Source organism: Pogonomyrmex barbatus, unplaced genomic scaffold (genome assembly GCF_055798465.1).
Source record: "Pogonomyrmex barbatus isolate J1 unplaced genomic scaffold, ASM5579846v1 scaffold4, whole genome shotgun sequence".
NCBI lineage: Eukaryota > Metazoa > Arthropoda > Insecta > Hymenoptera > Formicidae > Pogonomyrmex > Pogonomyrmex barbatus.
The window spans coordinates 11,851,725-11,877,517 of record NW_028297138.1 but is presented as its reverse complement, the minus strand read 5'-3'; the positions used below and the strand labels follow the sequence as shown (position 1 = coordinate 11,877,517).

Sequence of the window (25,793 nt, the reverse complement as noted above, 5' to 3'; positions counted from 1 at the left end):
GGTATTTATTTGGACGGATCACACGTAAGGAATTGCATGCCTTTAAGAATTCAGGTTAAGGCGAACTTACCGCTTCTGGAGGATTCGCGGAGCGCGGTCGAATGCGCGTTTACGTAATAATACGTGAGCGGCGGAGTCATCGCCGCGAATCGACATTTGCACATTTACGTAGTTAGATGTATGTAATTCTGCAGGTTCTGTAACGGATATCGTGTTCTCTCTAACGATAACGCACAACGAATAATAAATGTGGAACAAATAATCAATAGGTTTTCGTGGTATAATTGTCATATCACTCTCATTTGATTTATATATATATATATATTTTTTTTTAAATGTAAACAAAATCAAATTTCATTCAAATGTATTTCAAATCAATTTCCCTTAATTAAAAGTCCGTTTCGATGTTTCGTACCTTTTTTTTCAGATAATTCTCCACTTCTGTGAATTCATTCACTTTATTTCTCAGTCAGTCAGTCTTGTGTCTGATAAGATTGTCAAAGAGTGGACAATAAATTAGCGGATTATTCTTAGTTCAATATTCGTCTTATTGAAAAAGATCAACATGGACACCAGTACTGTGCGCTTGGTAATATTTTTGGGAATGTTTCTGATTTTCGCTGGCGATTATAGCGCGTTGGTTTCCACAATTTTCGGTAATGCGACAGAGAGGAACATAACGGATGGTGCGAAAGAGTCTGAGGCTCAGCTCAAAGGGCCTCACGATAAGATACCTGTTCTCTCGAAGAAAGACGTCGATAAAAATAACGGTAAGAATATGTGTAAAAGGTACACGTCGTAATGTGAAATTTCGTTAGAAATGTGTTACGAAATGAATGATTCGAAAACGCATTCTTCTCTCTGCAATGTGAAATCACGTTTCTTTCAGCAGCAATATGATGATATCCAATACAAGTTTTGTAGTTTTATAGCTTGTGCAAGATACCCTTGCGTACAAATTGCTCAGAAAAATTTCTTTCTTTCTTTACCATTGCATAAAAATGTATTCAATGTATGCAAGAATCGCACGTGTGTCGCTACACTATTATATGTCCAGCTATGCTTGTTTGGTTCGCGTGAAGCTAATTGCTACTCTGTGAATTGACTAATTAGCCGCACGCTCGTACGTTTTAATTATTTGACAACATTGTCGAGATCTTCCACACTCAAAATATATGTCTCGTGTATTTATCGAATATGACCATAATCATGTTCATGGTCGAGAAAATGTTGTTGGAAAATAGAATATGGTAAAATGAGTCTCAGTCCTGAATTTATACAGTGTTTCTTAAATGAATTAATTAACGGACAATGTACTATATATTAATGTGCTGTATGTCTATTACATTATTAATTAATAAAACATTTCATGTTAATAAAAAACATATTTTTTGGATATATAAAAAAATACGGTTTCATTATTCAAATATCATTTAATAGTGAATTAATATAACATTATTTCTTAGTGCCAGAAAAATAAAAAAAAGACAATAGATATAATGTTATTAGTACAATAATAACAGGAAATATAATGACATAACAAAAATAGGATAGCTAACGTTTTTAATGCGTTTAAACTGCGTGAATAAAGTTTCTAAAGATCTGGAACATAATAAGAATACTTTTGTTTCTGAAAGTAAAAGTGTCTTCGTCACGTCCTAGATCCTTAGAAATTTTTTCAACGCGCGTGAGATCTGGGCTGTTGTCACTTGTCGTCACGATTAAGCAAAATTGGTCATTCACACGAAGACGCGTGGTCATTCGGAATAATGTGTGATCCATAAATCTTCCCATCACTCAGAATGATACTGCATGTGCATGTGCCAATTGAGATGTACAAATGACAATACGACTTCAATTTTGTGCAGTTGCCTTACGCCGTGCGAAGATGATGGCGACTATCAAGAGTGCTTGCTTGCCGAAGCTAATATGCGAACTCACCAAGTCTATTCACCAAGATCAACTAAGTGAAATGGAGCGATCTCTTTTGAATCTTATAAGGTACGTAAGGTACTTACTTTTACGTTCTATTTACGTCCATTTTTGCTATTTGTATCGTCAAGAAGAGAAAGTGGCTTAGTTTAATTCATTTTAAATATATTATATGAAATAATAAATCAAATTAAGTTGTAAAGACATCTGATTTTTACCGGAGTCATTCCGGGGGGGGGGGGGAGGGGGGAACCTGGAATGATCGGCGGTTAGTGGTGTGCGCTACTCAATTTATTCGGTATAGCAAGGTGAGAATCTACTTTCATCATCGCGGCTCTTGCACCCAGTGTCCTTACTTTCACAACTTTCGATTCGGCATTGCGGCTGAACGACTCAGGGTCCGTCGACCCTGAAACGCAAGCGTTACTTGCAAAGATTAGCGCAACGGAAATGTATGTATTTCTCTCGGGTCACGCAAGCAGCATGGGGAAAACTGCGAGGAATTTTCCAAAGTTAGTAAACGGCGATGTTTCTCATCTAAAGGTATATAGGTTGTTGCCGAACGGCGTGTCGGCTAATGGCGATTTTGCAATTTTCACCGAAGCTGAAAGCTAATAATAATAATAATAATACCATACGTGCGTCTCAATTATACGGAATGTTTTGGGAAACGATGGCGCGGGCGAACCGCGGAAACGTCCAACGAAAAACTCTCGGTCGCCGGGAAAATTGCACGCCAGGACAAATGCACGTGGTGTGCGCGCCACGCGTATTTCGCAATTTTCGTTTACGATCGGAGGTAAAATGCGGTCAGATCCGCGTTATGCGGATAATGTAAAGAATTATATCGCGAATTTGTGCCGTTTTACGTTCTGATTAAAAGCAACGTTACATTAAAACGGAAAACTCTGCGGGAAAATCGGGAAATGCAGCATCCGCGCGTACGCGGAGCGCTTTTAAATCCTCATAATTTGTCCAGCATGGAATATTCCGTCGCGGTCAACATCGATGCAGGAAAGTTTATAACGTGAATGTATTAATTATACATTCGCGAGACATTTGATCCCTGCTATGTGCGAGAATTTTGATTAAATTTGAGAATGTGAGCGTGTGCGAAAAACAAGGAAGAAGGAGACTTCCTTAAAAAATTAATTATTAGTTAAAATTATTAATTAATTAAATAGTTAAAAATATTAATTAAAAGTATTTATAATTCACTATTCGCGACTCAAGTTATTTTGAAAGACGAAATATTCTATTTTACAATTACTTTGCAAAAAACGCCTATGTAATTGTTCTATCGACAAATATGCAAGTTAAATTTATATATAATATTGCTGACGACGATTACTCAATTTATCATCACCTAGAGTACTTTATTAGTTACAAAATCATAATCCATACAAATCAGTGTGTAAGATCGTGAAATAAGGATTGCATCGCGCACGTTTTGGAAAGTGTCTTAACTGTTTGATAGTCGCCGTGAAAGTTCGCTGTCTCTTATGTAAGTCTTGTCCAAAAATGTGCCTCTTTCTGTACCTCACCGTAACTATCCGACGAGCACTTTCCTTTTCACATTGGGTTATCCAATCCATGTACTTTCTCTGCGGCACGACAGTCGGCATCTGCCGTTTGGCTTCCCTGGAACTTCAGCTTCCTACTAACGTTTCTTTGTGATCGGCAAAGAGAGGTGATAGAAAGCAGTGAATTAGTTCCAACTTCGATAATTAACTTACACTTACGCGTCGCTAAAAACAGTTAAATGAACGTTCGATCGTTTTACATTCGTCGCAAAGTGAAGTGTCCGTTTCTGTTTTTTCAAAATAAACGTGAATTCCTCCGTATTATTCATGAGCAAAGCGTATGCCCTGTATACTTTTCGCTTTATATACTTTTTCCACTCTTTTTAAGAAACAAACAAATTAATATTACGTACGTTTCTATTGACAATTTTTTTTCTCCCAGAAAATAGTAGGTCTCATTAGCATCTTCTTAACTTTTCGCTTATTATGTTAACGATTAGAAATTGAAACGTAATTTTATTATCATTTCCCGTTCCCGTTCGTTATACGAGATGATAATTTAAATAATAAACGAATAAAGTAAATAATTATTATATAGTATGCTAATAAAGAAACGTAAAAATTTAAAAAGCGTTTGTACAATACGTCGCAAGTGTGTGGATTTTAAAATAGTTTATCCCTGAAGCGACGAGCTCGAATAAAAGTCTCGTATTTATTACGGGCGTTTACTTCCGCCCGCGTGTTAAACGAAAACGACGTCGACGAACAGTAAAATGAATCGACGCAGAAAAGCGACTTCCATTAGAAAGTATAATGAACCAAAACGACGGCATTGTCCCGACGTACGGTGCGTTCTTGTTTTTCGTTTAAATACACAATATTTCTTCACGCCACATTGCATACTCGTTAAAACGTTACACGTGTAATTGCAACGAGATAAAAATTCCGCAGTCTTTATTAAAGACGGGAGGCGGAGGCGTCTATAAAATAAAAAGTTAGGAGGGAGACGATTGTGGAAAATATTAGCTTTTGTATTAAAACTTTCTGGAAAGTTTCCGGGACTATAACTTTAAGTATAATTAGAAGTCGTAGGTAGAGCAAATGCAGCGCGCGCGTTATCTTTCGCGCGTCTCTTCATCGTCTCTTCTCGGCGCGAAAGTGAGCATTGTCTGAAAGCGAGAGAGAGAGAGAGAGAGAATCGCCCTAGGAATGAGAATCCTTGCGCCGCGGTTAATGTCCCGGAAGGATCCGAGCTTTATATTTACTTTTATGCCTGCGTAAACGCCAGTCCGTCCTGACGCATTTCGGAGCTCGATTTTTATCGGCGCGAATCGCTCCGGGTTAAATCGATCAAGATGGAGAGGCTAAAAAGCCGTTTTGCGTTTATTCGTTATATTCTGGCGGCCCCTTCGGAGCCAAGATGCGGAATCGTAAAGGGGGGAACGGCTTCCTCTTCCTTTCCCGAAGGAGAAAGACGTTTTCCGCGGGAGAGCCATGCGTAACGAAACTGCTGCTCTTTTACTCTTCTGACAGGTCAAACGATTTCTTAGAGATATTCGGCAAAGTACATTTCGCTTTTGACGCGATTCGAATGATTTTTGAGAAAAATCGTTAGCAAAAAATCAATTTTGGAATCTCCGATGGAAACTCAAGAAGATAGATTTGCAAAACAGCAAATGTGAGAATTCTCAGGGGAAGAAATCCGGAAGAAAGCGATTTGTCTTGCCGATTTGTATTCTGCGGTAATAGTTTATTTCAATAACACTTTCTCTACAAACGTTTCTAAATTAGTCTTTCATTTAAAAAGAGGAAACGCGCGAGAGAAATCGAAGTATTACCTGTTTAAAGCGGAATATTAACGTGGGTGATGATTTTGAATTTATGATGTTTTAAAAGAGACATTATTTGACATTATTTTATTTTCGTTCCCCCTCGGTTTGTCTGGAAATGCAAATGCAGGTATAACGAAGGAGAGAAAGGATTCAAGTACATTCTGGTTTTTATCGGGTGTAACCGGACTGTACACGGATACATTTACCGGCTGATGTCGATATCGAAAGTAAAAGGCGAGTCGCCTTGTGCTGTTTCTTATATATCATGCTGGTAACCAGTTTAACATGGTTCAACTGTTTCGACATTCAACTCGGTTTTGCAGCACTTTGTCAGACTTGGAAGATATTTTCACCACGACGATATTTTCATTTATTTATTAAACGTATTTTCATTTATTTTATAAAACGTAGTTTATTATACACCGTGCCATTTATACATCTCTCAATAAAGAACAATATGAGAAAATATATCATATAATACAAGAATATCTTGATGTAAATCGTAACTGACTGATATGTGAAAGGTCGATTTTATGATAGTAATTATTATAACAATGCAACATTAACAAGTTGTGTCTCGCGACAAGAAATTTGTTAACCCTAATAAAGATTCTATTTTTATTTTCAGGGATACGAGTCTAAGTACGATGGCGGAAGTGCCGTCGAGATACCACTTTGCAGCTCACATGGGCCAATTAATATCTGGCATAGAAGGTCAAGGTTGTCATAACTTTTATCCTACCTGTCCGTTGCCGGGCATCAGCGTTCTGAACATGATGAAGAAGGTCCGATTACGCCGATGAGCCATAAATCACTGCGACTATCGGAATCGACGATTGTTGAATCTGTGATACTGTGGACGCTTTTCTTTTGTTCGCGTTTGCAAGATTATTAACATCGTAGGAATTCAATCTGCGCAATAATAAATCGCATTTTTGGCGATGCAACAAACAATGCGCAAGCTTCCGATGATGAGGATATCAATTACTGCGAGAAAAAAAATGACAATTTGTTTTGTAAATATTGTTTGAAATTTTATTTAAGTAAAATAAAAATTTTAATTCTTGATTTGAAATTCTAGATTATTGAAACTAGAAAGATATATTTGAGTTAATATTATTGACATAGGATTTCTTCAAGTCAGAGTCTGCCAAAAACTTATCAGACTTTATAAGTAGTAAAGATGTAATCTACTGTTTACTTATGAATTAAAAAATGACATGTGTGCATTTTCATGCTCAATATTATTATTTATTTGTTAATTCACATATATATATATATATATATATATATATATATATCGCTTATATATATTTTTTTACTTATTTTTTTATGTAATATGGCTTTATAAAATGTACTTTCAGATTTTATATTTCAAAAATTTTATGTAAGATTATTTTTATATTGCTTATTTTTATATTGCTTATTTTTATAACTTTGTATAATTATGATGTATATATTATCGTGTTTTGTACAACAAGAAATGACAAAATTATATAAATTGTAAAAACACTAAGCGTTTTTTTTTTCTTATTATAAGATATGCCTGTCCCCTACAATTTGATTTCAAATATTAATCTATTTCAAATATCTCATTTAATGCGTTATACTTATAATTTCTTATTGTCATAATTTTGTGTATTATTATATTACAAATATTACTATGTTTCAATAAGAAATAGCAAAAGATTTGGCACTAAAGAATATGTCAAACTTTCGTTTTCTCTATTACAAAATATTTCCCCTGATATTGCATGAGTTTACTATATGCATACGCTCTCGAGATTACGTAGTTTCGTAGAAACTCCCAAGATGATGCTTTGCCAAATTATCGGAATTCCCGATCTTCGCTCTGTTCTTTTTTTTCTACTTTAATACAAGAGGTTGCCGATATCCCCGTTACAATCCGGAGACTAGCGGTGAAACGTGCGAAAATTATTAGAATAATCGCTGGCGTCTTTATCGACTTAAGCTCGATGCCAACTCGTCTCGAGTGGACGTTTCCCAACGAGCCGTACGATCGTAAACGAGATCGTGCCAAGAATCTTGCCTAACAGCTAGGATCGGTACGATATGTGAGGACGAACGGGGATGTAACGCCAATGAAACCGCGCCATTAACCGACCCCGTCATCCTCCGAAATAACCGGTGACACATTCGGGGTCCTCGCAAAAATTATCGATCTCGCCGTTGGAGTTTATCGATATCTCTCGCGCTGGTGCCAAGCCACGCACGATTTTCAGCTGCAATTCCATTCTTCTTATTTTGTTACGTGTTACACTTACAGCTGAGAAATCATCAGAGAAATTTTATTAACTTCCCACTAAAAATGATATATGACACTTGTAAATATAATTAATTATTAATTAATTTAATTGAGGCATTAATTCATACGAAGGCTACTATTGCAATCGCTCCAAGAAATTTCTTAAACGTTGGCCGTGCATTATTTATTCAGTTTTGATTCATGCATGGAGTAACATACTATACGTTGCATACATAATTGATTTTGTAAAGAGTTTTAGTATTTAAGATGTATTTAAATCGAAAATGAAAGCAGAATTCATTAAGAAAGTTATATAATATCATTGTACAATCAAAACATTTTTATGATTCCTAATAAAGATGCGTTTTGCATATTGTGATATTTTCTAAAATTCTTCATAAAATATAAATTTATATTAATTAATTAATTATAATATTATATTAATTAATTATAAATTTATATTAATTAATTTATATTAAATATAAATTTACATTTTGTAATTCAGAAGACAGAAAAAAATTGAATACATATTTTTCGAGAATACCAAAAAATTCTGAATTAAAATATAAAAAAAAGTCAGCGGTGAGATAGTTTTCTCTTGACATTTAACCGAAACTAACGATATAATTTACTAGAAAGTTTTTCAATCGAATCGGTGCAAAAGTATCGTAAAAGATCACGCGATGTTAACATCGATATATCGACCTTGCTAGGAGAATCCAAGTTCCACTCGCGGAAGATCGCGTTATACGAATTAGCGTGAAAAAATTCTCGAAGGGATGTACCAAATGTCGTAATATGAAATTTGCCGTCGGATCGAAGTCGGCTTCGCCGACGGGAAGGGGGAGATCACTTTCTCTTCGTTGGCACGAGGACTACGGTCTCGTGGTGCTCCGAGGAACATTCAGCGATAAGTTTTTACCAAAGCAACTAGCCGTCGATCCGTCGGCCGCGTGTTTTCGATCGGTATATCAAAATCCTGTACATTGATAGCTGTAAAGGTGCGCGTTTTGAGTGATTCGTGCGGTCCATATTGATAACGTATCAATATTGGCACGACAAAGATGCAGCAATGTACGCGTCTGTTATGAATTGCATAATGACGAGGCTCTGAAATAGCAGCGACGATCGATTTATCTTCAGAGGCGCGATTGGATGATTTGAACCACGTGGAGTGCGTGAGTTTTAGTTGAAGAAAAAAGTGAAGCTTCCGTTCAGTTGAAATATATTTCCTAACGCGAAGTGCAATTAAGAGTGATTTTTTTCTTTTTAATTATTATTACAGTTTGTAATTTTGTAAACGAATATTGAAAATAAAGAAAATAAATCAAAAAGATAATTCGCAAATTGCGTCATGACGCTTTTGAATGCAAAGATTGATTTTTTTTTATATATTAGTAATGTAAAGTAGTTTTCCTTTCCTTTCCTGAAATAAAGAAAGTTGCATGACAATAGGAAGAACTCACGCACAATAGCGGAAGCTAATCTCAACGATCGTATTAGTCGAGTTTCACAATTTCTTTTACAGTAATTAATGAATGTCTTAGATCCGCTACATAATGAAATTATCACGGACGTTTTTGCTCTTCGGCTGTTATTTTCTGGTATTTGCACTTATGACGGCGGCCGAAGAAAACGAGCCGATTTTTGATCTTCCGATACACTTGGTTGGCTTTCCGATAATTATAGCAACCGTAAGAATCACCAATTTTCTCAAGAAGCTCGTTTATGCTTTGAATCCAGGTAATGTAATCAAAAAATATTAACAAATTTTGTAATAACTTTTATATAATTTACAAATACACATTAATAATAGATATCTTTGCAATTTTTAATATATATATATATATATATATATATATATATTTTTTTTTCAATATATATAAATACTACATGATAAATAGATCAAATGTGAGTAGATCAAATCGTAAGGAGAAATGTTATAAGAAAAATTCTTTCATATCCATACATGTATTACGTATTAGAATGTCTGTCAATGTCGTGAAAAGCAAAAGTATATTGCAAACATGTCAGAGATTTCTTGCCTTTTCCGCGGTTAACTCACGAGATACGTGAGTTAAATCGGCAAGTAAATCGACGAACAGTAAAAGCGAAAGTGTTCCACTTGTTGCAACTTCTCTTGCCGATCACGGAGCTAATGTAACAATTTAGTAATTAAGGTTGCACTAAATGGATATGCATGTTGGGAGAATAAACAAGGTCACAAAATTCAAAATATTTTTTAACTACCGTACGAATTAATTAACAAAGCAACCAATTAAATACAATAAAGTTTATTGTATTTAAAAAGTTACACGTTGCTTGTTATACACGAAGAAGAAAGTTTTGTAAAAAATTTCTACCATTATAGACAAGCGATTATTAGAGCTTAGTGAACTAAAATTAAGTCTCTCAATTGCTTTGTAAAGCCTTCAACAGTGTATTCTCTTTAAATTCTTAGATACTTATGTCAGTCGGGTGAAACGAGCACATCCTTTGATACACGATGAGGAAATCTTAGATGTTGGCCAAATCGAAAAGAAGCTAGTAGCTGAGCTCGGAAATAACGTTTGCATCTACGAGAGGATTTGTGTCAAATACGCAGCACGAACGTTTCAAAGAAGAAGTTGGGAACACGTTCTTAATTGGAGTGAAATATTCAGGTACGACGATAAATTTACGATTTTATAACTGCTAGAGTTTACTCTAATAATTTTATTAAAAACTTACAACGTTGAGCATTTGAAAATTTTTTTTGAAAAATATCAAAGGAGAAATGTAATACTCGAAAAAAATATTGAAGATATATATATATATATATATATATATCTTCAATAGTAATAATAGTATATATAAACAAATAATAGTATATATATATATATATATATATATATATATATATATATATATATACTATTATTTGTATATATATATATAATTATATTATATATTATTGTATATATATATATACACTATATATATATATATATATATATATATATATACACTGTCGACATATTGAGGGCAAGAAAAATGTACTGTTGCAACTTTCCCATGACTACATTACGCAACCGTGACGCTGAAGTTCACGGCTCGAAAAATCTATGCTTCGTAAACAGATTTCATGGATGCGTTTCTCTTCGATTGGGAAATACAATCGATAAGGGTTTTTCTCTTGACGGATTTATTAGAGCAGCATAATGAGATGTTATTGCCCCACTTATGCGGTGATACGTGACATTTCGTGTAATACGTTATTCACTTTTGCAAGACTACGACACCGAGTGAATATTACTCAAGATATGAAGGTAATGAACAATAATGAAAAGATGCCTTTTCTTTTTAACGTGAAATCATAACAGTTTCTCCGATAAATCTTCTTCTTAACATAAATTTCGAAGAAACTAATCTCATTGATACATCCTTAAATATTATATGTTAATATAAATAATTAAAACTTAAAATTAAAACTTTCATAAAAATTAACATACATTAGTTTAATCATTTTACGTCTTAATAAGATATAAAAATAGATGCATTCCGTGCCAACTTTGTGTCTTATCGAATTTATCGAAAAGAAAAGAGTCACTAATTAGGAAGGAATTAAATCCCCGTCTGTAAAGACGCATGGCGCCTAATCGATCAATGGGCAATCGAGACGTGTCGTAAGGCATCGTAAAATTATAACAGTGACGATAATGCCAAGACGCGATCTCAACAGCCTACAAATTCTTAAAAGGAAATGCACCTTTCTAATGGCGACATTTTCTTCCTCTTCGCCCTCATTCTTCACGCAGCCGTTAAGGAAGATATAATAGAAATCCCCGCCACCGAGGGACACGCTTCACGTATCCGTTAGCCGCCATCGCGGGGCTTACACTAAATTCAGTTGTAAGTAACGCCGGGAGCAGATAGTCTTTAATGGCGCTTCCACGGCCGCTCTAATGCATCCCGATAACTGAAATCCCCCGCTTCCTCCGTCACCGCGTCCTTCATCGCCAATCGTCTCTTCCGATCATCTCGTAGCTCGTCGTTGCGCGTCCAGACAGGCTCCGTTTTACGATTACCTCGCTATCCCGGACCCGTGGGTTTGAGGACCTGTCGGCTTATCTCGGACCGCCTAATGCCCCGCGGCTCGAGATAGCGAGCACGTGTCGCTGTTCCTGTCGACGCACGACGCATCTCTCGAGGCAAGCATTTCGTACCTCGGATCTCCTCCTCATCACCTGCGGGCAGCTCACGTAAGAGGTAGGAATATTCAAGATGCGCGGGGGGGGGGGGGAACCGAGGGACCAGCAGGAGGAACAAAGAGGACGACAGATAAATTGGAGATCTCGACAGCAACTACCGTCTAGACGGATTTAACCGACCATGTTTGAGGGACGAAAAAACTGAAATCCAGGCGTCCCAAGATTTGACCTCCTTTCCAATCGAAGAAAACCATCGGTAGCGGGAGAATTTGTAAGCGAAGTGGCGTCACTAAAAATTAGAAATCCATTTAGCCGAAATGTCTCACTGTCTCATGTCGTAGATGACGACGATGACTAGGCGATAATTTAAAATGATAATATAAAATGGATATGAAATGGTTGTTTTGTAAACAGTTTTGTAAACGATATAGTGTGAACAAACAGACACTTTATGTGGAAATATTATGTATATATTTTTATACTTTGTGTTTTTCTTTTCTTTTCTCTTCTAATGCGCATTTGCATGGTGCATCGATGGAGATAATGTTACCAGTAATTTGCATTATCATGATCTTGCAGGGAATACAAGTCATCATCCAACCCGATGAAGGAGAATTACTTGTTGAGCGTCTTTATGGGCGACATTATTGGCAGTCCGAAGCTATGTCATTTATTGGCGAAGAGAGGAAGAGCCTGCGATAATGACATCTTGTCGGATTAGTTAAAAGCATGAGGCGTATTTGAATCTTTTTGTTAGTGGTAGTAAACATTTCTCGATGCCATAGACTTTAGATATCCGTGATTGCAAAATACATTATAATATATTATAATTATAAATTATAATATATTACTATAAATTATAATATATTTATAATTATAATATATTACTTTGTATAATATGTCGATGCATGTGTTTGTATAGCCATAATCATTTACTGTTCATTGTATTCATATTCAGATTTGTACATTAAAGATTTAAACTTAATTACTCTAATTTGTTTTCAATAGAAAATACAACTTCTAAGTACATAAACAAGTTTCATTAAAATATTAACACGAGAACTACATGATTATGTACTCTAACTAAATTATGTACGTTTTGTACGTTTTATTATAAATTCGTAATATGTCTATCGTTGAATATCTTTCACTTCGCGTGATTCGTTTAGCATTTCTTCAATTTGTTATGTCCGTGACATAAATAGCTCTCATCAATGTGTGTCACGTGATACGCCGATGCATGCACTTTGCTATTATTACGCGAAAATAATAACGTTTGACATTTAAGGAACCATACACACTCATTTGAATCCACTCATTTTCGAAGAAGAACTCTTGCGAAAACTGTGCCATTTCGTGCGGGGTTCTTCGGCCGTACGTCCACTCATGCACACGTACACGATACGCACACATACGAACGTGAAATACACGTATGGAGTGAGAGTTGCTTACAGTGACACGATTCTACCCACGTCTTTCCGACCGAACGGTTAATCGGAAGATCAACTTCGAAGAAAGTTTCAGTTAGCGCAAAACCTCGACGACACGATCCTTCGTATTGAAAATAAATTATTAAATGTGTGAAGTTAATAAATAATAAGAAAAAAATTGAAATAGAAGTTTGTGATTGTAGAATTAAACACAAGCAAGTTCATTGCAAAATGCTTCATAATGCTTGTAATTTTAAAGAGTCGTTAATATTTTACGTAATGTGATTTAGAGTGAAAGTGTTTCAATGCTGTATATTATATTTAACGGTGGGTAAGAAATTTGTGAAATTATCAGATATTACATCTCCGTCAGAAGACTAAACGGAAAGAAATCTGTGTTTATTGAAAATAAAGATAATTTGCAATTATCTTTGCATAATGATAAATAGATTTATCTTCGTTTGGTGCCTCTCGTATTTATGTTTCAAAGCTTACACCGAACATTCACCGCAATATTTTCAAGAATTATCTAACGATACTCAATGTATTTCCGATTCTTCTCGGAAGATTTACAATGTAACAGATTTATTACGGTAAGTAATAACATAATATTTTCTATCGGCAGAATATATATTGATTATATGATTGAATATATATTGATTAAATTACTTAAATGGATACATATATATATATATATATATATATATATATATTATGCAGAATATATTATACAAGGTTTATACAAAACTAATAATAAAAGTAAAATTAACTATGTTTAATAAACTATACAGATGCATGGATAATCTCGCCGTTAATCTTTTCGTTCAAAATAGTGATCGATTATTAAGACAAAGGAGTAAAACGAACTCGCCAGTTTACAAAGAAAATTCTTACGGATTTCCTTATGGAAACATCATTTTAAATCTATTTAATAACGCCGAAATCCCATCGGTAGGTTTATCCCCTTTATTCCTTACTGAAAATATATTTAATTTAATTAAAACTAATTAAAGACAGGTAATTTTGTTGTTTATTAAGATATCGAAAAAATATTGCAGGGATATTACGATTCTTCTGCCGGTAATTATCAATTAGACACATTGAACAACGCACACATTGAACCTAATCAATTTGACGGACTTGGAGCAAATCTCTTTAATGCTCTGTCATCAATCTCTCGTTATGATGATCTGAAGTGCGTGTCTAGAATACTCTGCGAGATGGCGAGTGGCAAGCCACCAGGAGAATATAAGCGAGCATCGACGGGAAATAACGAGGAATATTTAAAAGGATTTGGAAGAAATGCCTTTACTCAGTTTGTATCTTTCTACAACATAATAACAAGATAATAACAACGACAAAAGAATAACGATAGATACATAATAACGTTGACTCTTAATGCGATCATTTGATTGTAGCAAAATCATTAACAGTGCTAATCAATTCGATTATCAGGTTGCTCGCAGGATTAACAGAAACGTCACCTATATTGAATTTTGCCCGAGCCGCTGTTTTGGGTTACAGCAGCAATGGAAATCCGACTATGTGTTACCGCGCATTTCCGAGATGTCCACGTAATCCCGACAAACTGATCCATTATCTGAATAATCATAATGGCGGATTCTTCCGGTTCTTCAGTAAAAGAGACCGCAAGAGTCATCTTCAGTCGTCTTACGTTTCACGAGGTAGAGAATAGCACAATAGATCTGACTTGATTTGATCGGATAACGTTCAAATCCAGGATTTTGTTATGAAGCGAATCGCTTTTGTTTATCGACAGATAATCCGGAATTTCTCGGAGAAAGACAATGGAAAGCTCCACCACCGGGCATCGCCGGAGCGGAGGCTGATCGCACTGGAACGGGCAAGTTAAAGTTTGACAACCCCGTTTTGACTACTCGCCAAGATTACGAGAAAAAGTTCTTTCCAAGAGAAAATACATTGGAGAGCCCGGGACGAGTGGTTTTCCTGGATTACGAGGAATCGAGTGGTCGCCCATTGAAAAATAGGATTTCTAAATCCCTGTCGGATTTACGAGATCCTGACGTGACTACATTTTCGCGAGACTCTCCATTGGTTTTTCCTCAGGTAAAATTATATCTTTTTCGCAAAAAAGTATAAAAGTTAATATAGGACGAAGTAAACTAAAAATAAAATAGTTTAAATTATAAATGACAGTGAAATGTACTGTAATAATTTTTATAAGTAAGAAATAATAAAGTCATATTTCATGAAATATTTTTCAGGAATCGGAGGATCAAGGTGTCCGCATTTTACATTTTACTTCTGAATCTTCGAACTCGATACCTCATAATGCGTTTCGCTTTCCACATTAATATTTTCGAATTTTTGCTCCACGAATAAATTCTTGAATAATATTCAGGTTATTAATTGTTAAATTTTATTAATTGCGATATGATCTAAAAGAATTAATTGAATTAATTTTATTATTATTAGATATAATAGATATCTATATATTACGACTAATATTTAATTATATATTTTTAGAAATTTTGTTCTTTATATTCTAGCTCACAAATGGAATACATGTAAATAAAGGGAAGAGACGAGCTATTCAATCTTTTTTTTATACTGTATTCATCTTTTCATCATATAGTTATTCACTCTTTTCATCCATTACATTGCGATATCGACGTGCATAGCCAGCAAAATACCGGAAATTGTAGATTCACAGGTGGAAATGCAATTTTGGATTTCGATAGACAGACATCGACCATTCTACGTGCCAAAGCATATTTTATCTTCATAAACTCGAAGAGTCCTATTATTCGTACAGTCTCATCTTTTTTTTGTAATTTTTGACAATTAAAGTTAAACATAATATTTGTTAAATTTATATAGAAATAAATTTTGTAAAATTCTTACAAAAGGATTTCTTATGAAACCCATAAAAATCGTTTTAAATTTTATATGATTTAAACGAGCATCTTGCAGTATTTATGAATAGGAATAATTTACGTTGCAAGAAAATGCAATACAGATGATTTCCGGAATTATAAATTATTCTTGGCATTTGCCGTGAAGGGCCGTTTTAAAAGTATATATTTACCGGAAGATTCTCTGATGAGTCTACGCTGACATGCGATCACTCTTGAGCGTAATAATTTTCGATCGTTATAATGAATATTGCAAAAGTGTAAGGCGATAACGTCTATGATCAATTCATGTGTGTAACTTTCCTGCTACTGCTTAGCAATTTTAACCACGAAACTTGTTCGACAGGTGATCATACACGGCCTTTCCGAGACTCTTCCCATTCATTTGAGGCTTTGCTCTCTGACTTGTTTTCTTTTCTCATGTTTCACGCGATGATAGCAACACCCTGTATTTCTCATACATGCTCATCGCGTGCATGAAAAAAAAATACGAGTGTTGTGCTCGACCTTCTTGAAATATAAAATATACATAAGTCGGAAATGTATATATTCTTCGCCAAATCTATGGTTCTTTTGACATATGATAATATACATGCAAGAGCAATGATTTAATTTTCCAAGAAATTTAGATAAAGTATTTAGCGTTTTATTTAATTACATTATGCGTTTTGTATGTAGATAAAAAGAATTAAAAAAATTAATGGAAAGAATATTTTTTTCTTATAAAACTCTCATCCAGGTAAAGAGTTGTTTTGAAAGAATTCATCTTTTTTTTTTCATTTGTCGCTTGAAAAAATCCGTTATTAAAGCAAAGAGGATATTACATCGCAATGCGTGTTATTTTTGTTCGTTTTCGGTGTGAAGCACGCTTGTTACACGGACTCACAGCTGCAAAATTCACGTATGACTTTCTCCAAATAGCAGCTCACCGCTCGGTGACGCTGTAGAAATAGAACGCGCAACGTCGAAAAAGCGGCAGACAACGTGTAATTATTTTATCCTTTCTGGCGTGTAATTTGGGGCGTGCACCACGCTCGTGAACTCGCTGACTCGATGCAGGGGGGCGACGTGGAAATGGTGTGGTCGGAGTCCACGGCAATGCCGTAGCCTGGAGGGGCGTGTGCCCCGGACAGGACCAAGTGGGGTGCAACTGACAGCGGAAGACAATTAGCCTTCTGATACATCCAATGTCGCGTGTGATACGTTCCGTGGTACGTAGGAACTTTACAAAGATTCGTTTCACGCATCGCAACGCGCGAAGCAAAATATGGGGCACAACCGTTCCGATTCTATTGTTGTATAACACTATTATCCGTTGAGATATAATATATATATTCGGTTTAGAGAAGAAGTATGATTAACTAATTCAGGTAATGTTTAAGAAAAAAAAACAAAATGTTCCCATTCTGCAAATATCGCAATTCAATTCTGAAGTGGGAAATCGAGGAAATCATTGAGTGATATCATTAGACGAACATCGCGTGGTAGCGAGTCGTAACAGGTTTAGCGTCGATGCGAGGATGCGATCCGTGATGATGCCGTCGTCTATGCCATAATCTTGCGCCTATTAGTGCGGCATTATTTTCCGTGGTAGACATCAAAGAGGATTTCCCGCGGGCCCATTGTACGCGACGATAATTCCTCGTTATTAGCTGCGCCGCCGTCGTCAGGGCGTTGGTCTCATGTCGGCTTACCACACCCCAAGTGCCGAAACAAATCCTGCCGGATTGCTAGTGCCGATGCAAAGGCGCTTCTACGACGCATAACGTAGCCCGGACAAAGGATCGACCGAGGAGACAATTGTGGCGGCTAATCCCCGTGAAAAATGTGTTGCAGGTGCACGAATCCACGGTCATTGTCGATGCTCAGGTAAGACAGGAAAATATCGGCTCGACCGGCATTGGTTCACAAGATGATCCTCGCTGATTTCTACCTATAGACATTCTGAGAAGTAAAATTTGCAAAAATTCTCTAAATTTATGGTGAACTTAAATCCACCATTTTGTAATACCCACATAACAAGGTAAGAAAAAAGGAGGAGAGGAAGAATGCAGAAAATAACGTAAAGCGTAATATTTATATTACATTGAAAAAAGTCCTGCATTTATTAATACAAATCTAAAAGAAGCGAAAATAAAATATATTTAAAAAGTTTTTTTTTTTTTTTTGAAATTGTTCGAATTTCTTAGAATATACATATTAATCGTTTTGGCAAATAATATAGTTTACGTTTTCTATTAATGTAAAAAAAAGTTTGTGCAATTTAAACGTGATGTGTGTGTGTGTGTGTGTGTGTGTGTGTGTGTGTGTGTGTGTGTGTGTGTGTGTGTGTGTGTGTGTGTGTACACAGGCTATAATCAAAATCTACTAAATCAAACCCTACTGAGCAGCTTTAATGGCTCGCGACCTAATCAGACTGCAGTAGCTACTACGTCCGAGCTACTTGGCCCGAAAATAAGACATAAATTCTCGAATACACCCACCTACCGTGCGCGACCATAAAACACCGCCGCGATCTTATTTAGCCGTATATTTTTCCCCACGAGCGGATCACAATGCCCCCAATATCTTACCGACAGCAATATACCACGGGCTATCCTTTTCTTCTCGATGGACTTTTCAATTCGGGGCATCGGATCTTTGTCACCGGGACCGAGGACGCCAATTCGCCCGCACAAAAGGCGGGTCTCGTTGAAAACTGAATCCCGGTTGCCGGTCTTTTTCCTCTCCTCACACCCACCCAGTCGCTCGATGGACAGAATAATTCGGTGAGAATGAAAATTCATGTCCTTCGTCAGTCCTTCCCTTCCACGCGCGACTCGCGCTCTGGGGTCTTCGAAGGCCCGTAAAATCCTGACGCGCTGGTCAAACCTGGTCGGATAAGTGGATATCTGCTGGTACAAAAGAAAAGATATCCTCCACTCACCACCTATCACCGTCCACCAGATTTCCTTCATCCCTCGCAGATACGCGGTGCCAATTGTTGGCAGAACGACGAGCGACCAAACGGCGATAAATCGACGAGCGTCTGTGATTATAATATATTATATTTTAATGCTTTTCTTTTTTTTTTTTTAATTTTTAAAGAAAAGCCTTTTGCTGATAAATAAGAAAATGACAAACGTAATGGAGAATTATAGAAGTCATCAACATTGTTTCATATTCTCTTGGCATGGAGTCTCTTTAAAATATTTTTATTATTAGAAGTGTTTATTATATACGTACGAGATCACAAAACGTTAATTCTTCTGGTGCACAAAACCAACCACCGTTGATGCGACGATCCTCCCCTGTCTTTAAAAAAAAAAAAAAAACCCACTTTACCCGGCAGATCGGTTTTCAAATCGTCCATAAATCGTTCATAAATAATGAATCCGGCTGCGGGTTGCACCGCGCAACGTCAGTCAGGCACGCTGATTGCAGCATTGAGGACACGTGTCGCGGATCAATCGTCAGACGCGTGTCAGTATTTTCGTATCATCGCCGAAGGGTGCTTACAAACTTATATATACATCTCTTTCTCTCTTTCTCCCTGTCTACCCACCTTTTATCCCGTCAATTCCCTTCCTCTTCCCTTCACATTCGACTACTTCCTTCTTCTTTTATGTCGTCGCCCCTGCCTCGAGTTTGCACGCAAAGCCAAACGAGTGTCGCCGGGAAAGCCAAACGACGTGCAGGATCGAGTTCTTTTTTAAAGCGACCAGACGAGCTTTAATGCGACCGGGATTATGCGACTGGACCGAAGCTCCAGGATTTTACTTGAGATCGTCGCGAGTAAGGGGCGTGCAAACAGAGATCTAGAGAACGTCCCTTGGCTCGTCACGTCGGTCGCTTGTCAGCTATTGGGATTTACCGCTTTTTAATTAAAAAGATTGGCGGAGCTTAGATAGACGGTAGCGATCGTGGATATATAACCACGCCAAGTGAAAGTGAGTAAAGTAAAGTGTAGCGTGAAAATCTTCTTATGATAAAATTTCTAAACTACGCAACTTAATATATACAGGCTAACCGCATTTATTTTCTAACGACAGATATTTTCAGTTAAAACTTTAGCGAAAATATCAAAGGTCTATTCCTCGCAATTTTTCGATTTTTTAATATTCTCTCGTAGACTATACTCAAAAATTCAATTCAATTATATAAAACAGACTCCATTTAAAATTAACTGATGAAGTGAGTGAGAACTAATTTATATGACTCATCAAAATTTACTTCGCGAAGAGTGAGAGAAATTTTTTTTCCATTCGCTTGTAATTCGAAGATTATCGGCATACTTTTCAGCAAGAAAAAATTAACTAAGCAGAATGTTAAAAAATAATGCACATTACTGTGCGTAAATCTCTGTAAGAATTCAGACTTTTCTCTTCTTCTACATTACAACTGTGTTTCCCGACTGTGTTTTGCGCACAGCGTGCGCAAAACTACTTTTCAAAGCGATACATCAACAAATGAAATTCTCTCTACGCGGTGCAGCAACGTCATAACTTCTTCGCGAAGGAAATTATCGCGACGTGCCGCGAGAGAGATGAGCGAAGAACGCAACGGCGGCTGATACCTTCCAGGAAGAAGTTAGGTGCGCTGAAGCCTTGAAAGTTAGACGGAGTAAGAGAGAGAAAGGAAGAAAGGTGGACGATGAGTGAAAGACGACGGGCAACCCCGGCTCTAACGCGGATAATACTTTGTAAGTGGCGGTTCGTGGCCCCAGGGGCTGGCAATCTTCATAGAGCATCGTCTTCGAGACGTTTTAGGCTCTGCTCGATTAGATGCTCGTTCCGCTTCGCCAGGCTAATTTGTCTTCGAGGACGCTACGTCAGCCACGCTCAAGTTTAGTTACAGCTGGCTTTGCGAATTTTTTCGGCTCGGTTCATCATCGACAACAATAAGAAATTATGGGTGTGCTGTTTACGTTGGGAAGAAGTTGCGAAATAAAGACGTACGGCGAGTAACGCGTCCGTCTTGAGAGCGATCTGCAATTTCATTTGAAAAACGGTGGCGGAAATTATTTTATGATACTCGCTCGTAACGGAGCGCCTGTGTAGAGATAACAGCTCGCCTCATTGGAATTGCAAATGCACGCGTTATTATTGTACACGGGCGATGGAGAAATGGCTTCTAGATTGTTCATTTTAGATTTCGGATTTAATTTCAAAATTTTTTACGCGATTAAACTACTTGTGGGATCGAAGGGGAAGAAAGAGTGATCTTAAACGAAGTCTTAAAGTGCGGTAATATCACGGTAGAATAAAATATCCGTATAATAAAAAGCGCGACTTTCTCCATAATGGGATCGAAATATTGTTTACATTGTAATACTGCTGCGTTGTGTCCGCCGAACTGTACGTATAATGACGGCACTGTCACGAATGGAAAATTATTACTTTGCGGAGAAGTCAAATGAAATTACATCATACGTATCAGCGAAAGAAGTGCAGGACTGTCGTTATGTCAATGATATAATTTCTGCAAACAAAACAGAAAGCGACGGCGGGAACAACGGCGTATGATTATTGTGTCGGTTTGCATGTGTGTGTGTGTGTGTGTGTGTGTGTATGTGAGTCGCGAAACGGCACCCCTAATGTCTCTCCATGGTGCATGGCGAGCGGCCGTGGTATTTGCTCGCTTTCCGAGTATTTGATATTCGTAATGCGCATGAATCATGGTCGGGAGGTACCGCTCGCTCGCCCGAGATGTGATTATATGGTGTCAGTGACGTATACGTGCAAGGAGCCCCGCACTTTGTACACGGCGGCGTATTATTAAGCCGACAATACGTTGGGGTTGCTGCGGCTGGCCGATGGGGTCGAAATTCGACTCCCATGCATCATAATGGAGAGACGCGTGCGGGGCGGACTGCCATTTAAAAAGTGCTATAATTATACGGACCCCCGCCCCCTCCGCTTGCCGATCGCGGGAGTAAAATCGGGGCGTGCGTCAAACGAGACTTGTCGCCTCAAAAAAAATCACATTCTTTTGACCATAGATGATTGTTTAATAATTCTTAAAGTTTTTAAAAGACACATAATTACGATTGTACTTATATGTAACTATAATTAAATTTTTTGCAAAAATTAATTCTTTATTATTAATGTGTCTAATAAAATTTTTTATTCTTTTTTTTTTTTTTCGGAGAGAATATTTTTTCTTTCCAAAAGTTGAAATATTGGCTTTCTCGGATCTTTTCAAGCTTCAAATGAAAATTTCATCGTCATTACGCTCAATCCCCTCTAATTAAGAAGCACACACCAAACGGAACCTGCAGTTTATAGTACCCTGTAATTATAGACTTTTTACCACCGATCGTTTCCCACTCGTTCTTTTCTATTCGAATTAATGATTGTTAGCCTTTCACCCCACGGTTGTTCTTCGTGTACATTTCACGTCACACAATTACATTGCCGTTTTTATTTCCGCAGATTATAACTGCGGTACGATACGGCACCGAATGACGTCGAATATTTTGCCATTTAAATTCCATTAATTTGTCATTTACGAAATTTCTGAAAAGGCCACGTAACGGTAATGGAAATTCGATTATAATCGCTCAAGAAGACTCGTGAAATGCAGCTCGCAATATTCGTGTAATATTTAAGCGGCGTGTAATTATCGCTGGGGACAAAAAAAAATGCTTACTGTGTCTAAAAATTACGGCAAAACATGTAAGAAAATCAATTGTTTCTTCGCGCTCCAAATAACGCACGATTGTAATAACGGCAGATTTATGATTTCCTTCCTTCGCGGTCGACGAACGTTCCGATTCACTGAGCTACTTTCATCCACTGTCGTTTGAGATAACGTCACGCGATAACGCTGATATTCTTACGCCGACAGACTAAGGGCGAATTATTGCGATTTATCGGCGACGTACGTCTATTTATGAGTAAAGTGATCGAAAACTGTGATATACCAAAGAAATATATCAGTTTAGTAGATAATATTAATTCCCGTGCGTGTGACTCTATTCAAACGTAATTATAAATAGAAACAGACAGATATGTTTGTACACTCCGGTTTAAATAAAATATGTGAAATTCCTTGATTGGAACATAATTATTATATTTTTTATCTCGTAGAAGTAACTAGACATGAGTCATATTTCTCAGAGAATATTTTACAGAATATGTTATCATTAGATATCGCGTGTATTGTCACAAAACACAATATCAAGCACTACGCACGTGTACAAGTTAGCATACACGAGCTAGGAGAAACCGGTTAAGTCACTTAGAAGCAATGGAGCCAGCATATTTTCGTTATCGATAATTTATTTATCTTAGGCACGCGCGACCCCCGAGACTCGATTTAGTGAACAAGTGAATTAATTCGTTCACCAGAAGAATGCGATAAGTAAGAAACATATCGCTTCGATTAATATACGTTACATTAGAATATGTAAAATTTATATATCGGATTAGCTGCTTTTCTTATCGTCACTTTTATCATTTAAATGTAAAAGAATGAATCTGTCATAACAAAGTGGATTATCCGTTTTTCTATTTCTGGTTTAATAATATGGTTTAATAATATTAGCTATTCGCATTTTAAAGATTGTTTTTATTTATTATTGTTTTATATTTATTAATTTACATATCTATGTTATGTACATATCTATGTTATGTAAACATCATAGAAACTTTCTCCTTCTGCATTTCTCATCTATCTTTAAAAGTATGGGAAATGCGGTATAAGCCTATTAATATAATTATTTTTATTATCTAAAATTTTTGATAGTGAAACTTGATTTATAGACAGTAAAAACGTAGACATGATTCACAGATAGTATTGTTCTCTCTATTAAATAATTTATTAAGTATTTTGAAATAAAATCTGAAAAATAAACAAATTATTAAATTCTAATTTCCTCTTCCCTCTCTCTCTCTCTCTCTCTCTCTCTCTCTCTCTCTCTCTTTCTTCTTGATTCTCTCGTCTAATCCATTCACAAGAATTAATAAATACTTCATTGTTTATGGCCTCGCCATCGCAAAATATCTCTCCAATATATATATATATATATATATATATTATTCTTCAAAATGCGCGCGACCAGCCACATAATCGAACTATTAGAATAGTCTGAAGAACACTCGACTAACGTCAAATGGCGCTATGGTCAGTTCGCTCAATTGTTGTGTCGATGTTTCGTTGTTCGAAATTGCCAGGTATGTAGTGGAAATAATATTCACTGTAGATAGGAATTGAAACAATGATTTAATTGAGATAGTTAATTTCTCTCGATTGTGAAAAGAATTTATTAAAGCGCACGTTGCGCTAGATTCGTTCGATCAATATCTCCCGTGCAAATATCTGACGATCATATTCTCAAATATTGTGATTATTAAATTCTTTAATTTTTTTCACTTGCATATTTATGTATTTATATTGGTATACGAAATTACTAACATGTACGTGCGTATAATATGTTTGTTACATAAAATCAGAAAAGTGCATGAAAATTCTACTTGGAGCAACAGGTTAGAATAGTCGCAGCGGATAATACGTGAAGTTGGCGGCGTGATCTTTCGATTTCGTCACTCACTTTAAATTTTATACATATGGTACATTTGTAACGTGTCGTGAATGTCGAGTGGACTTCGCGTAATGTATTCTCTACATCATTTTTTCATCACATCATATAATAAAATCGCATATTGCGTGCAATCTATCAGCAATGTTGTGCAAAATATCATGTGATAGAGCAAGTTGGTGGTGATTAACGCACGTAATCGTAATCTATGCTTTAGTGAGTGAATATTGTGTAAGTGCCATGGTAGAGTGACAATAAAGGAATAAACGACGAGGAGGAGGAGGCCTGAGAGATATCTTGTGACGGCGGAGCAACCGTGAGGTAAACAATGAAATATTTATTAATTATTTATTAGTGGAGTTAAAGAAAAGATAAAGATAGAAAGATAAATAGAAAGAGAGGGGATGAAGAGGGAGGGAAGGAGAAACGAAGGGAGAAGAGATTTTATTTTAAAGTATTTAATAAACTATTTATTATATTTTCTACATTTTTATATATTTAATGTGCAATAATTTGTTTTATAAGAAATTATTTTGGACACTTTTTTAATTTGAATATGTTTATATTTTACAGATTTACATCGAATTACAACTCCGCTGCTGCACATTGAAATGGTGAGTGTAAAATTATATTTTTTCCTCGTTACATTTTAACTTTCTAAACAAATTTTGCCGAGTTCCTCATAACATTCTCAGAGATATAATTCTGCAATGCGATTATGATAGATTAATGGCTAATTGTCTAGCAAGAATAAGCCTGTTGTTGAAACACACTAGCCGATAATACAGTGTTTCCCAAACTGTATTTTGCCAATAAAAACGGCATAAAAAAATAATTGCAAAAGTTATATACAAATTTCTTAGAAAAGAGATACACTTTAAAAACATCGTGTATACGTATGTCAAACAAATATTTTAATACGATTTTTTTTCTGCAAACAGAAACAGAAATATTGCGAGTAATGCACAATTTACATCATTTTGGCGTTTAATAATCCGTTGACTTTTTGCAACAATTAAAAATACGATCGTATAATTTCTGAAACGAAAGTACAAGTCAGAAAGCAATTTCCACGATGCATCGTCGATCTCTCGCGGCAAGATCGGTTTGGGAGACACTGGGCGACAAAACACGTGGCATCGAATGACAAACAAGTCTCTTTGGCATTGCAAATAAGCCGATTATCCCTCTACTGGCTCTTG

The 25,793-nt window shown here is 36.3% G+C and overlaps 3 protein-coding genes and 1 long non-coding RNA gene across 11 annotated transcripts in view; all 4 read left to right on the top strand.

The window, feature by feature from the left end:
• The first annotated feature begins 58 nt into the window (after nucleotides 1-58).
• geko (olfaction protein geko) lies at nucleotides 59-6,360 on the top strand. Its single transcript, XM_011648010.3, has 4 exons — nucleotides 59-178; nucleotides 428-770; nucleotides 1,869-2,001; nucleotides 5,916-6,360. The coding sequence occupies exons 2-4, from the start codon at nucleotides 566-568 to the stop codon at nucleotides 6,088-6,090; spliced, it is 513 nt and encodes a 170-aa protein (XP_011646312.1). The 5' UTR covers nucleotides 59-178; nucleotides 428-565; the 3' UTR covers nucleotides 6,091-6,360.
• Nucleotides 6,361-6,927: 567 nt separating this feature from the next.
• LOC105432974 (uncharacterized) lies at nucleotides 6,928-12,464 on the top strand. Of its 2 annotated transcripts, XM_011648013.2 has the most exons (4): nucleotides 6,928-8,731; nucleotides 9,101-9,296; nucleotides 10,015-10,216; nucleotides 12,323-12,464. In XM_011648013.2, exons 2-4 carry the CDS (start codon nucleotides 9,113-9,115, stop codon nucleotides 12,462-12,464), a joined length of 528 nt encoding a protein of 175 aa, XP_011646315.2. In that variant the 5' UTR covers nucleotides 6,928-8,731; nucleotides 9,101-9,112. The 2 variants fall into 2 exon arrangements, with proteins under 2 accessions (XP_011646315.2, XP_088937329.1); XM_089081203.1 differs by having other exon boundaries at nucleotides 6,928-9,296.
• A 1,147-nt stretch (nucleotides 12,465-13,611) lies between these two features.
• On the top strand, nucleotides 13,612-15,747 carry LOC105432973 (uncharacterized). Of its 2 annotated transcripts, none has more exons than XR_016140228.1 (6): nucleotides 13,612-13,766; nucleotides 13,965-14,124; nucleotides 14,232-14,488; nucleotides 14,629-14,858; nucleotides 14,954-15,556; nucleotides 15,705-15,747. XR_016140228.1 is itself a non-coding variant. In XM_089081201.1 (6 exons), the coding sequence occupies exons 1-6, from the start codon at nucleotides 13,612-13,614 to the stop codon at nucleotides 15,507-15,509; spliced, it is 1,200 nt and encodes a 399-aa protein (XP_088937327.1). In that variant the 3' UTR covers nucleotides 15,510-15,747. The 2 variants fall into 2 exon arrangements, 1 of the variants encoding a protein (XP_088937327.1); XM_089081201.1 differs by having other exon boundaries at nucleotides 14,954-15,261; nucleotides 15,420-15,747.
• A 7,205-nt stretch (nucleotides 15,748-22,952) lies between these two features.
• Nucleotides 22,953-25,793, top strand: part of LOC148935800 (uncharacterized) — a 259,524-nt gene continuing 256,683 nt past the window's right edge. For 4 of the 6 annotated variants that reach the window (XR_016140231.1, XR_016140233.1, XR_016140229.1 and 1 more), the window contains exons 1-2: nucleotides 22,953-24,912; nucleotides 25,165-25,205. This is a non-coding gene — a long non-coding RNA (uncharacterized LOC148935800). The remainder of the gene's footprint in view (nucleotides 24,913-25,164; nucleotides 25,206-25,793) is intronic. The other 2 variants (XR_016140232.1, XR_016140230.1) reach the window with 2 other exon arrangements.

Excerpts from the sequence above, each read along its gene's own strand:
- geko (XM_011648010.3), top strand. The coding sequence starts at position 566 with ATGGACACCAGTACTGTGCGCTTGGTAATATTTTTGGGAATGTTTCTG. Across the intron at positions 771-1,868 it reads AGACGTCGATAAAAATAACG|TTGCCTTACGCCGTGCGAAG; the intron begins GTAAGAATATGT and ends AATTTTGTGCAG. Across the intron at positions 2,002-5,915 it reads TCTCTTTTGAATCTTATAAG|GGATACGAGTCTAAGTACGA; the intron begins GTACGTAAGGTA and ends TTTTATTTTCAG.
- LOC105432974 (XM_011648013.2), top strand. The coding sequence starts at position 9,113 with ATGAAATTATCACGGACGTTTTTGCTCTTCGGCTGTTATTTTCTGGTA. Across the intron at positions 9,297-10,014 it reads CGTTTATGCTTTGAATCCAG|ATACTTATGTCAGTCGGGTG; the intron begins GTAATGTAATCA and ends TTAAATTCTTAG. Across the intron at positions 10,217-12,322 it reads AATTGGAGTGAAATATTCAG|GGAATACAAGTCATCATCCA; the intron begins GTACGACGATAA and ends ATGATCTTGCAG.
- LOC105432973 (XM_089081201.1), top strand. The coding sequence starts at position 13,612 with ATGATAAATAGATTTATCTTCGTTTGGTGCCTCTCGTATTTATGTTTC. Across the intron at positions 13,767-13,964 it reads AATGTAACAGATTTATTACG|ATGCATGGATAATCTCGCCG; the intron begins GTAAGTAATAAC and ends TAAACTATACAG. Across the intron at positions 14,125-14,231 it reads ATAACGCCGAAATCCCATCG|GGATATTACGATTCTTCTGC; the intron begins GTAGGTTTATCC and ends AAAATATTGCAG.